The 12,275-nt window shown below is 36.5% G+C and overlaps 1 protein-coding gene across 1 annotated transcript in view; it reads left to right on the top strand.

Annotated features, from left to right (window-relative positions):
* Nucleotides 1-12,275, top strand: part of LOC150090874 (uncharacterized) — a 628,907-nt gene that overhangs the window by 106,332 nt on the left and 510,300 nt on the right. Inside the window, exon 4 of the mRNA XM_090375379.1 lies at nucleotides 11,040-11,173. Within this exon, the coding sequence (XP_090231505.1) occupies nucleotides 11,040-11,173 (134 nt within the window). The remainder of the gene's footprint in view (nucleotides 1-11,039; nucleotides 11,174-12,275) is intronic.

Raw genomic sequence — 12,275 nt, 5'->3', positions numbered from 1 at the left:
GTATATCCCATATTTTTTTTGCAACAACGAACTTTTCAAGTTAAGATATTAACTTGAAAGATATTAACTAAGGAAGTCTTTGTGCAGCAAGAGGGAGTGCCACAGGGATCAGTACTCAGTGCTACCCAGTTCACCATAAAAATCAACTCAATAGCTAAACAAGTACCGAATACCATAGATGTAGCACTTTATGTTGATGAGTTCAGCTCTTGTCAATCACAAAACATGCAAACAATAGAGCATCAATTACAAACAACAATTAACTGCATGGATTCAAAACAGTGCATGGACTCAAAACAGTGACTTTCGACTCTCTAAGCAAAAGACAGCAGGAATACACTTTTGTCAGAAAAGAAACTTACACCCAGACCTGGAATTAAAGCTAGAAGAAGAAGTAATCCCAATAACATCCAACACAAATTTTCTTGGATTAACCCTGGATAAGAAACTGACACTTTTTAGATCACATAAAGTGTCTAAAGAAATTAAATATCCTGAGAGTCATATCTGCCACATTTTTTGGGAGCAGACAGGTACACCTTGTTACATCTGTATAATCACGTTTGTATCTGCTTGATAAGATCCAAACGTGATTACGGGGCACCTGTTTACAGCTCTGCAAACCAAGTGCATTAAGATGGTTAGACCCTATACAATAGTGCACTACACCTAGCCTTGGGAGCATACCGTACTTCTCCAGTTTAAAGTCTCTATGCTGAGGCTTATGAACCACCACTTCACCTCAGAAGACAAGAACTCCTATCTTATGCAGCTAAAATAAAGTGTTTTCCAAACCATCCTGTATTTGAAATATTATATACACTAATATGGGAAAATATGTGCAGAATACACCGAACAGTTAACAAACTAGCAAGCATACGCATCAAGGAGCTACTTCCAGTTTGGTCTCTTGATTTCAACAAACTAGCTATCATACCAAATGCACCAAGCCCCCCCCCCCCCCGGAAATAATATCACCAATCTGTGATATATACTTCAACTCTTGGGGAAGACATTCCTTACCAGGAAGCAGCTTTCAACAACTATATGCTGCATATCTAGAGAAATATCCACAGTATATGGAAAAATATATACAGATGGATCGAAAACCAATACAAAAGTAGGCACGACAGCAGTTTTCTCTGATACTACAATAACCCAAGTTTTCCCAACAGAATGTAGCATCTTCACAGCTGAACTACAAGCAGTGAAGTTAGCAATAGACCAAATATGGCAGCAAAACCTACCCCATAGTCTTATCTTCACAGATTCCCTCAGTGTAATGGAAACAGTACAATGCGACACAAAGAATTTCCATCAAACTCTGAGACAAATCCAAGTCACCCTAAATAAACTCTTTAAAAGAAAACAAGGCGTTACGTTCTGTTGGATTCCTGGACATATGGGAATTAAAGGAAATGAACAAGTAGACCATGCAGCAAAAATGGCAACAGGCACCCTTTCTTCAACCACCAAAGTACCATTTACAGACTACAGACATAGTATCAAAGTGAACAGCAAAAAACAGTGGCAAAGAATATGTAGTGAGCAAACTCATAATAATCTTTTTCAAATTAAACCAGTTTTAAAGCAGTGGAAATCCAGTGAAAGATGTCCGAAAAGAAGTAACCCTTGCCAGGGTTACGGGCAAGGGCACACATACCTAACCCAGTGGTATCTACTTAAAGCCAAAGAACTGCCTCAATGCAGCCAGTGCCATGCACAATAAACAATTAAACATTTACTACTAGATTGTCCAACCTTTATAAACGAAAGAAAAATAGCTTTTAGGTCAGTAACTAAAATTCATGATGCTCTAGCTTTGGATAACATTTTAAGTGAAAAAAATGATAAAAGAGAAGTTTTACACTTCCTAAAATTAATAGTAATAGTAATCGTAGCATCAGCCAAAAAAAAAAAAAAAAAATCACACAACCATTCCCTCTAAATGTTTGTCTAGTTCCTCCTTAAATTTATTTAACCTATCAACATCAACTTCCACAATGACAGATGGAAGTTTGTTCCAGCAATTAACCACCCACTGCCTAAAGGCAAATTTCCACACATGTATTCTACAGCTGTCTTTCCTCAATTTGAATTTATGCCCCTTAGGTTCGTAATCTGAACAAGTGGAAGAATCCCATCAGAATTCAGCGTGCTCAACCCATTCAAGGCCTTATACACCTCAATCAGATCACCTCGCAGGTGCATAGTCTCCAGCCACTGCAGTTTGCAGAACTTAAGCCTCTCTTGGTAATAGGATCCCTTCATTCCCCTGACCAATCTTATTGCCCTTCTCTGTACACCCTCAAGCAAATCTACATCCTTCCTAAAATGAGGCCTCCAGACCTGTACGTAGTACTCAAGGCGTGGCCTGACCATTGCCTTATACAGAGGGACATTAGCCTCCTTTTCCCTGGGGCGCCTCCGTAGCCAGGTGGGAAGGAGCAGCAGTGCGTAGCACACGCTTCTTGATTAGATCGGGGTTCGAGCCCGTCACCACCAAATACGGAGGATGCGGAAAGGTCAAGGAATGACCACCGCATATCCCGGAGCAATATGGCCTTAGTTGCTAATGCTCCTAAAAAAAAAAAAAAACCTCCTTTTCCCTGCTAGCAAAATTCCTATATCATTGACAAAACCTCATTACCTGCTCTGGCAGCCTGTCTGCATTACTTAGAAAACTTCATATCTGACTGCACAATTACTCCCAGGTCTTTTTCATTTTACTGAACGTACCAACACATAGTTGGTACGTTCCTCTGGGGTTACTTCTACCCATATGCAGTACTTTGCATTTGTCAATGTTAAACTTCAGTTGTCACTTCTCAGCCCATCTTCCCAAATTTTCTAGATCCTGTTGCAGTAGCACACTGCCATTACTATCATTAACAACCTTGTCAACCTTTGTATCATCTGCAAACTTCGACACTAAGCCCGATATACCTTCAATGTCATTGATAAATATACAAAATAACAGTGGACCCAACACCGAACCCTGTGGGACTCCACTAATAACATTAGTCCACGAAGAGCAGCGCTGATTGATTACCATCTCCGCCTTCTCCCACTCAACCACCCTTTTATCCATTGTATCAACTTACCCTTAATACCATTCTGCTCCAATTTGTACAATAGTCTTCCATGCGCAACAGTGTCAAAAGCTGTCCTGAAATCCAAGTATATGATATCAAAATTATTTTTTGCATCCAGTTCCTTCGTAATCACATCATAATATCCAATCAAATTTGTCAGACAAGACAAATTTGGTTGGATTAGCAAACCCTTAGCAAACCCATGCTGTATCTGGCTTATATAATCAGATTTAAAACACAAAAATCAATGCAAGTCAATGAATCCATTTGAACTCCGTCTCTTCATTCATTCAGTCAGGTATTACTTAGATCTAAAATTTGAAAGAAACCAGACTAGGAAAGCAAAACAATTGAACTTGTGTCAGCATCCCTATGGCACACTTTTGACACCTAGTTTTGTCCATGCCACAATTAATCCAGGTTGGTCTGTGAGGGCTAAAGTGGGAGAGGGATACTTACTCACTCTTAGGTAGGTGTATCTAATAAAGTGACCCATCTGTTTACATAAACTGAATATGTTTCAGATGTTTGGGCAATGCAAGAAAAAGTCAGATCAACACAAGTTCAAAAATGCTCTTTTACTTCTTCAGAAGGCTTTAGGATCAATTCTGATTCAGTATGGCCCGTTAGTTCTCTATTCCTTTAGAAATTGCTCTTCAGCAACTTTGGTAAAGCCCTAAGAGAGGTACATTATGGCCACAGAAGCTGATGTGCCAACAACTAATAAATAACAACCACCATGGGTTCCCCCAACTTTACGCCAGATAATATGATGAATACAAAACTCTGTAAAGGCCAGATTTATGTAGGTTAATGAGTGTTTGTGTAGTGTTAGTGTGGGTTGTGATGTTTATCCAGTCTCTTAGCCTAGGGGCCTGTTTTAAAAACAATAACCTTTAGTTTACCCTCCAGCACCACAAGGAGTATTGGGAAGACAGCAAGTTGGAGGGGTTTAAAAGTGTTAGAGAGAAAGCGGGGCAGTAATAAAGGCACCCACCTGGTTAAAGGGTGCATGCTGTAGAGTGCCCTCAGGAAAGAATGCCCATCCTGCCCTGGGGATGGGAGTTAATAGAACGTAGTGGGGGTTACCCACCAGGCAGGGGGAAGGGTGCACACAAGTTGGGGGGGGAGAGGATGCATTGGAATGAGACAACTAACCCAGGTGGCAGGAATGAAAGATCATATATATAGGGATCCCTGTGTTGGAGCGCCTGTGGTGCTCCCCTCCTACGCTGGTCAGGGTTAAGTCCTGACGGGTATCAGCATCCCACACCATGCTGGCTAAGTAGCAATGGCATGGTATTTGCTTGGATGGGCAGGGGCCCATAATGAGCCATCTGCCCATCATCCTGTTGGGGGGGGGTAGACACAATTTACTTCACACATATACATTCACACTCAGCTTCCATTCTATATTTCTTACATTTTATACTGTTTTGTGCTTTTTTTTCTTGCAATTTGTTAGGTTTTAATTTCCCTTCCCTCCGCATCCATCTTCTGTCTCATACCAGAGGGGGATGCAGTAGTGTGTAGTGTAATTTAACATAATCAAATTTTGTTAAATTACACTACACATGTAAGGTAATTAAAGTATAATGACAATTAAAATAAGGATTAGTATTTATGTAACTTATTAAAGATTTTAATGACATGTAAAGATTTTAATATGTTCTTTCTCAATCACACTCATACTTCCATTCATTCTTACTAGCATTCTTTTCACTTATTCTGTTTCATTCTCACTGCACTGCTACCTTGGCCCCACAACTTACTATTATTTTTCAGTTGGGGTGCAGTCCCGACTGTATATCTTGCATACCAAGGAAGTGGGTGTGTTGATGTAGCTAACAATGTGTTAGTGTTATTCTCTAATCATCTGTACTAATCTAATGTGTATTTCTTGTTCTCAATCTCATTCATATCTTCATTCACTCTGTTTTACCAAAATTACTGTCATTCTCTCTTGCTTGTGTGCTGGGTCACTCTCTTTTACCATAACCTCACATTTTCAGCCCTTCACCAACATTTCAGTTTCACTCAATCACATTCATTCATTCCCAGCACATTCACTCACTCTCATATTCTTTCATTTATTCATTTGATTCATCCTTCTTCATTCTGCATTGCATTCCCTTGCTACTAGCTTGCTGATGTCTTTCAGCTAAGTTGCTGTCCTGGCTGCCTGTACATCTCCTTCCCCTTCATGTTTTCTTAATAGGTATGAGAATCCCCAGGTTCCTACACAAGGCAGGATAAGTCTGTGGGGAAACCCAGGTCAATCCAGTTTAGTCAAAATCTGATCTCTCTCAGGGTTCTGGATACAGCCACCCTGTCAGTTTTTAAATGTCATCATCTGGGTTTGGTGGGGGACTTGGGAATTTTAGTTATTGATTATTGTTTGGATGCTGAGGGCTGAATTGCCCTTCTTTGGAGATTTCTTTGCATTTCAAATATCTTTTGTGTGAAATTTGTGAAAGCTTTATAGTTGTTTTTTGCTATTGAAAATGTTCTTGTCCCCTGGGGAGGGGGCAAATTTCTGCTATTAACAGAGTTCTAGGGATGTCATAAATTATACATTCATAAAGAATGTGTGCCCAGTTCTCACTCTTGCCACAGGTACAGTTTGTGTCATCAGTCAGCCCTAAGGAATTAATTTAGCCTTTAGAGAGCAGTGATCTGTCAATATAAATGTTGTGAAAAGTCCAGGGGTGTACCACTTTTGTGGCTTTGGGTTAACCATTGACACCTATGGCAGAACCCTTTTTGTAACCAGACTTCTGGTTTCTTGCTCCCAATTTGTTTGCCATGGCTTGTGGAGCTTTGTGGCTATTCTTTTTGCCTTGATGTTATTGGCTGTGTCAGAGGCTAACTCCAGAATTTCTGTGGGTATGCTCTTCTTAAGTCTGTTCCAAGTAAAGTGGGAGAGCACCAGACAGCACTTGCAGTTCCAGTGTGCTCACAGTGCAACATGCCCTGGTAATAGTGAGAAGTATTGTTCTTTGAATTGTCTCTAATTTGTTCCTGTTTCTGACTATGGCTGTGCAGGTAAATTATGCACGAGATCCATAAGTGATGACAGGACCAACATTGGACAGTGAAAGAGTGGAAAAGATTGCCTGGTCTGTTAAATCCCAGTTCCTGCTATTTCATCTTGATAAGAGGACTAGAATATGAAAAAAATCAACATGTCTATGCACCCATTCTGCCAGATGTCAAAAATGCAGGATTGTGGTGGCAGTGTAATGGTTTGGGAGTGTGTTTTTGTGGTGCACACTCCAGGAAACCAGTGAAGCAACATTTGGATGTCACAAGTTATCTGGAAATTGTTTCCAGCCAGGTGCATCCTTTCTATGGCTGCAGTGTATCCATCTGCAAATGAAGTCTTATGGGAAGGTCAGAATTGTACAGAACTGGTTCCAGGAACACGAGAGTGAATTTAAACGACTGCAGTGGGTTCCTCTATCAGCAGATCTCAATCCAGTTGATGACCTGTGGGATAAGGTGGAATGAGCTCTTCAGAGTAGTGATCTATCCATTTTAAACCATTCAGTTTGCAACAACTGTAGGAAGCAGTTGCATGAACATGTGTCAGCATCTCTATGGCATATTTTGACACCTAGTTGTGTCCATGCTACAATTAATCCAGGTTGGTCTGTGAGGGCTAAACTGGGGGGAGGGATGACTTACTCTTAGGTAGGTGTATCAAATCAAGTGGCCCATCTGTTTACATAAACTGAATGTTTCAGATGTTTGGGCAATGCAAGAAAAAGTCAGATTGACACAAGTTCAGAAAATGCTCTTTTCCTTCTTCAGAAGGTTTTAGGATCAGTTCTGATTCAGTATGGCCCACTAGTTCTCTACTCCTTTAGAAATCGCTCTTCAGCAACTTTGGTAAAGCCCTCATGGGAGCTGGTTCAGACTCTTGGATTTCCACAAAAGCAATGTGGAGATCTGATTCTTACAGTTCATTATTGGTAAGGAAGGCAATCACTTGGTTTAGTAAATCGATGTAATCTGTGCTGACTTTTTTGATCCCTGTTATGGTTGCAGTGTTGTAGATTTCTTCACTTGCATTGAAGAAATCAAGAAATTCCATAGTTTCGAAGCTGAGCTTCAAACCAGGGAAGTCCTGTATGACATCTGGGTACAATGCTGCCAGATATCTTCCTTGCATGTTGGAAAGACTTCATTGTGCGAAAAATTTTCCACCAATCTCACATGTTTTGTCCATTTTGGCCATGGGTAATTCTTTAATGATGAAGCTATACAAGTACAATGATTTGATGGTATGAAAGATAGCTTTCCAATACAAACTCAGTAGCATCTGAGGGGTAGTGAATCTGCATGTAACAAATGTACATGCCTAGCTTGGAATTGTCATCACCTGCTACTACTCATTTATGGCTGATACCAGATATTTTTCACAAAAATTTTGCTTTTTAGTTTAAATTATAAACTGTGTTATAACAAATTTACTTTGGCTGGGGATTACATGTACTTTTTTAATTTTCACTGTTACTGTGGCAGTGTGATGGCAAGCAGAGAAGTCTGCATAAACAGCTTCAACGTTTTAAATATCCACTGCATCTTCCTTAAATTGCAAGGTAATTCTCCAATGTGGAGTGAAGAAAGCAACTTAAATTCCGATCCTTCTAAAATGTATTTTTGTGTTATTTCTTGATGGGGGGGGGGGAGAGAATGTCTGCTTCCGAACTCACACTCAGATTTTTAGGCAAGATCACATTTTTATTGTGATTACTCTGGTTTTTTTGCCTTGGTATAAGCATATCACACATTGCTCCCTCTGCATTGGAAAACCTAGGGCGTTGTTTCCTTCCATTCCTTCTCTTTTAAATAGTATTGACTCTACAAATTCCAAATTTGCCCTACCATTGAATGTTGTTTTCCCATCTGGGGTTGGCCTTTAAACCTCAATTAAGTTCCAAACCTCTGTCCAAAAGAGGGCAAACAGGTTAATTGATGACCCATCTTTTACATGCTCTCCATTCTCATCGGCACAGATGTTCAGTTTTTGCAGCATGCCGTTTCTGTATATATTTTCATGAGTTGTTCTGAATTGGTATCTCTAATTCTGTGTCTGTTCCAATCCAGTCTGAACATATGACTTGGCCAGTCAATATCCTCAATTCCTATTCCTATTTACTCAATTCCAAGCTCACAGAACTAACTTTTTCCTCCTTTTCTTCATTAATCCTTTCTACTTCTGTTCTTTGGTACAAAATTTATTTTTATAACTAGGGGGAAGTTCTGTTCTTGCTGGCTTTAATCACCAATCCTCCATTTCACAAAACACAAATGTATTTTGAAACTTAATGAATGATTTACAGTGAATCTTGTATTTGATAGGAGTCACTTAAAGAATAATTAAAGTTAAATTTAAAAAGTTAAAAATGTATATTATATTATTTTTTATTTATCTGTGACTACATTTCTGAAAACTTTGTGCACATTATTGAATCATATAGTCTCACATTTATTCACAGTAATATGAATTTTGATGCCTGCAAATAGTAACACTTAGATATGGTATTGTTCAGCTAACTTGCTGAAAGACTGGCCTTTTCTGATTTGTGCAATGACCAGTGTGATTGAATATTTGCCACTGATATTTTTTATTCTTTTTTGTTCAAATGCATTTGCATTTTACAAACAATTAATATGCAAAAAAATCAATCTAAGATTAAAAGCATCCCACTTCAGTTTTCTAAACGTTGTCAGGATAAAAGCAACAGCTGTAGTAAGTAGCTTTAAGCACTCCATTGATAACAGCCAGTTATCAATGGAGTGCTTTTTTTAGCATTTCCTGTTCAAATGGTTGCTATGTGAACAAAACAAGTTATATAAATCAAAATATGTACAGTTTTTTAGAGCAGTCTAGAAAGGTTCTTTCTAGAGCAAAGTAGAAAGGTAGAAAAATACTGAAAAGATTACACATCCTTTTCAGTATTTTCACATGTTCTTAAAATCGAATGAGTTAGTGCATAACGTCATGTTAGTTCATAGCAAATCACCAGAGTAGGTGAAAGTTAGTTCTATTAATGAATTTTCAGTAGTCTGAGACTATTAAAAAAACAACAGACTATTAAAAAAAAAAAAAAAAAAAAACAGTGCATGGGGGTCTAACCCCATATTTTTTTAAAATTTTTTAATTTTTTTTATTTAAGATTGCAGATGCCACTACTGATGGATTAATTTAGAAAAATGGGTCACAAAAAATCTTTAACAGAATCCCATCACTACCATTTCAAAATTTAGCACTGACGTCTCAGATCTCACCCCTCAATTAACCTGATGTCCAAGTTCCATTACCAGGTTTATCTTTGAATCGGAAACCCCCTCTGCAATACATAAACAGATTTGCTGTTCTAGTTTTTATTAAATTTAGACAGTGAAAATCCTGAAATCAGTGGTGAAGACAGAAGCAGTAGTGCTACTTATTTAAAGTGGTCTACCTCATGACAGTTGGCAAAGGAAAGGCAGCCATTAAAATATGGTTTACATGCATCATATGTTTTGTGATTATGGTGATTTGTTTTATTAAGGATTTATCTTTTATTTTTTTAATTTCAAGTTTTGTTTTCGTAAATATTTATTATTTAAGAGGACTTGATTATCTGAGCTTGTATTAACTGTGGTTTCTGTTTTTCAAGCTGGCTGACCAAAGTAAAAATAAATAAATAACAGTAAAATAAAGAATGTGTTCAAAGTTAAAAGAATGCATATCTAACCCAGAACTGAAATATTTTGCCTCATTCAATATTGCCAGTCTTGGAATTGTTTAGTCAACAGAAGTTGGATCAGTACATCATGTCACTCACAACCAGAACTTGAATTGGTAAACATTAATAATTGAAACATTAGTATTTGACAATGAAACAAGATTTAATGATTTCTGTGAGAAATTGATTCAACAAGTAATATTTTAATATAAAAGTAATATAAAACTAATATTTTAAGCATTATACCACAGTTTCAACTGGTTCAGATATTCAGATGCCAACAATTAATTACAAATGTACTTGAATTTGTAATATAGAAAACTTAACTTTTTATAAAAATTTTTTTTTTTGAGATGTCTAACAAGCAGAATTCTTTGTGCTTAATTTTAAAAAGTAAACTTATAAATTATTTTATTTAGAAGAGTTTGTTTTTAAACAGTTTTATTAAATGCTGTAAGAAAGAGTAAAATTACAAATTTATTAATTTAGTGCCTTCTATATATTGTGTCATTTTGTTTAATAAAAACTTTTTGAAGTTACTTTGTCTTTACTTATTTTTTGTAGTAGTTACATAATAAATATTGTACAATAATAAATGAATTCCAAGCCCGTATTATAAAGATGGATTTCGATTATCTGAGAGTTCCATTACCCAAGACAGTCTGAATCCTGTTTTCCTTGTATGATTAAGGCCTTACTAATTTTTTCTTAATTTTGTTTATAATCTTTTCTTAATTTAAATTCTTGAACTTTAATATTTTAATTTATATCTGTTCTGTTACTTCACTGGAAGTGTTTTTAAGAAGTAGTGTAGTTGTGCACTTCTGCAAATTGTAATGTTTGGTTTTACCTTAGAAGTGAACAGGAATTTAATGTAAAGATGGTGCTTTGTGAGAAAGTGAGTTATTACAATTAGTAGTAATTGTCTACCGATTATAAAAGAGTAATATTTTCTAGCATTTAATTTATATATGCAAAATGTTGATAGCTTGACTTCTTTCCTGAGAAGAATATGATCTGCTGTAAAACCTTAACTTTTTTTTTTTTTATACCAAAATGTTATTGAATGAGAGTTTTGCATATGTTGGTTTTAAATTTCTCAGCTCCTCCCTGTTGCACTTAAATGTTATTTGCACAAGACCAGTAATTAATGAACTTTTTAATTTCTTATTTTTAATGTACTTTGTGTTTAAATTATTTGTAGAAACTTCATTTAGATGGCAAGTTAATGCTAACACTTGTAGATCACAATGTTTTAGCAGTTGAGGATCAGTTCTTAGAGTCATCTATTGTAGAAATTATTGACCATCATAAAGAAGGCTGTGATAGGAAGCACAGGTAATTCAGATTTTTGTTTTTAAATATTAAGTTTTTATATTTTCCATGGTGAAACATTAAAGTTAGCAGACATTTTTATTGCTGTCTTAAAATTACAGCTTATGTATTTTCCTCCATTAAGTTTCATAACTGTTTGACCTTTTCTGTTTCAGAGATACAAGGTATTTAAATAACCTAGTGCTTCACTTTCCTGCTGTTGGAATTTGCTAATTTAACTTTGAATTTTATTAATAACTGTTAATAGTTGCAAACAAATTTATTAATAAATTGTTTGCAACTATTTCAACAAATTAAACTAGAGATTTTGATTTGTGTTGTAATAGGCTTATTCTGAGAAGTCCCACATTTGTGGGAACCTAACTATAGATAAAAAAGATGAGAATTTGAGATGGAATTGATGGACGAATAATTTGAGTACTTCAGTATTTTCAGTTATGTGATCAGAGAAATTGAGGATCTGGAGATATATATATTTATCCAAGAAAAAGAGAAAGTGGAACATTACCACATAACTAATTATCAAGTATAGGTAACTGGTTTTATCAAAATAAAGTACTTAACTTGTAGCAGTAGATATTAAAATAAAATATTTAATTATTATTATTTTTTTGCTCTAATGAAATTTGTTTTACTGTTTCTATTTTATTGTAATTTTTTTTATGAAAACCCCAAACATGAGAGGTATTAGAACCTATAGTACTTAGTACAGTGCTTTGGTTGGAGTTTGAGAAGACGAAAGAAGATATTTGTTGACATTAGACTTGATCTTCTATAGACTGTAATTTTCAGGAAATATGTATGAAGGAAGTTTGTTCTAGAAAACGGCAGTTGAATGAATAAACGAGGAAGATGAAAAGTTGGTTCTGTGGGTTTGAAGTTGGACAGTAAATGGATGTTGGCTGGTGGCGACACGTGTTTGGACTGTTTTGAGAGAGAGAGAGAGAGAGAGAGAGAGAGAGAGAGAGAGAGAGAGAGAGAGCGGGCATTATAGAATCCAATTCAGAAGAACAGTGCCCATGGAAGTATCTGTAGAAAGGGCATGCAGCATAAACAGTATGTCTATGAGACAGCGAATGGAGGGACTCAGTTAGAGAGGTCATTA

The sequence above is a fragment of the Mastigoproctus giganteus genome, chromosome 1 (genome assembly GCF_048544385.1).
Source record: "Mastigoproctus giganteus isolate SK-2022 chromosome 1, ASM4854438v1, whole genome shotgun sequence".
NCBI lineage: Eukaryota > Metazoa > Arthropoda > Arachnida > Uropygi > Thelyphonidae > Mastigoproctus > Mastigoproctus giganteus.
This window is presented reverse-complemented; position numbering and strand designations above follow the sequence as displayed.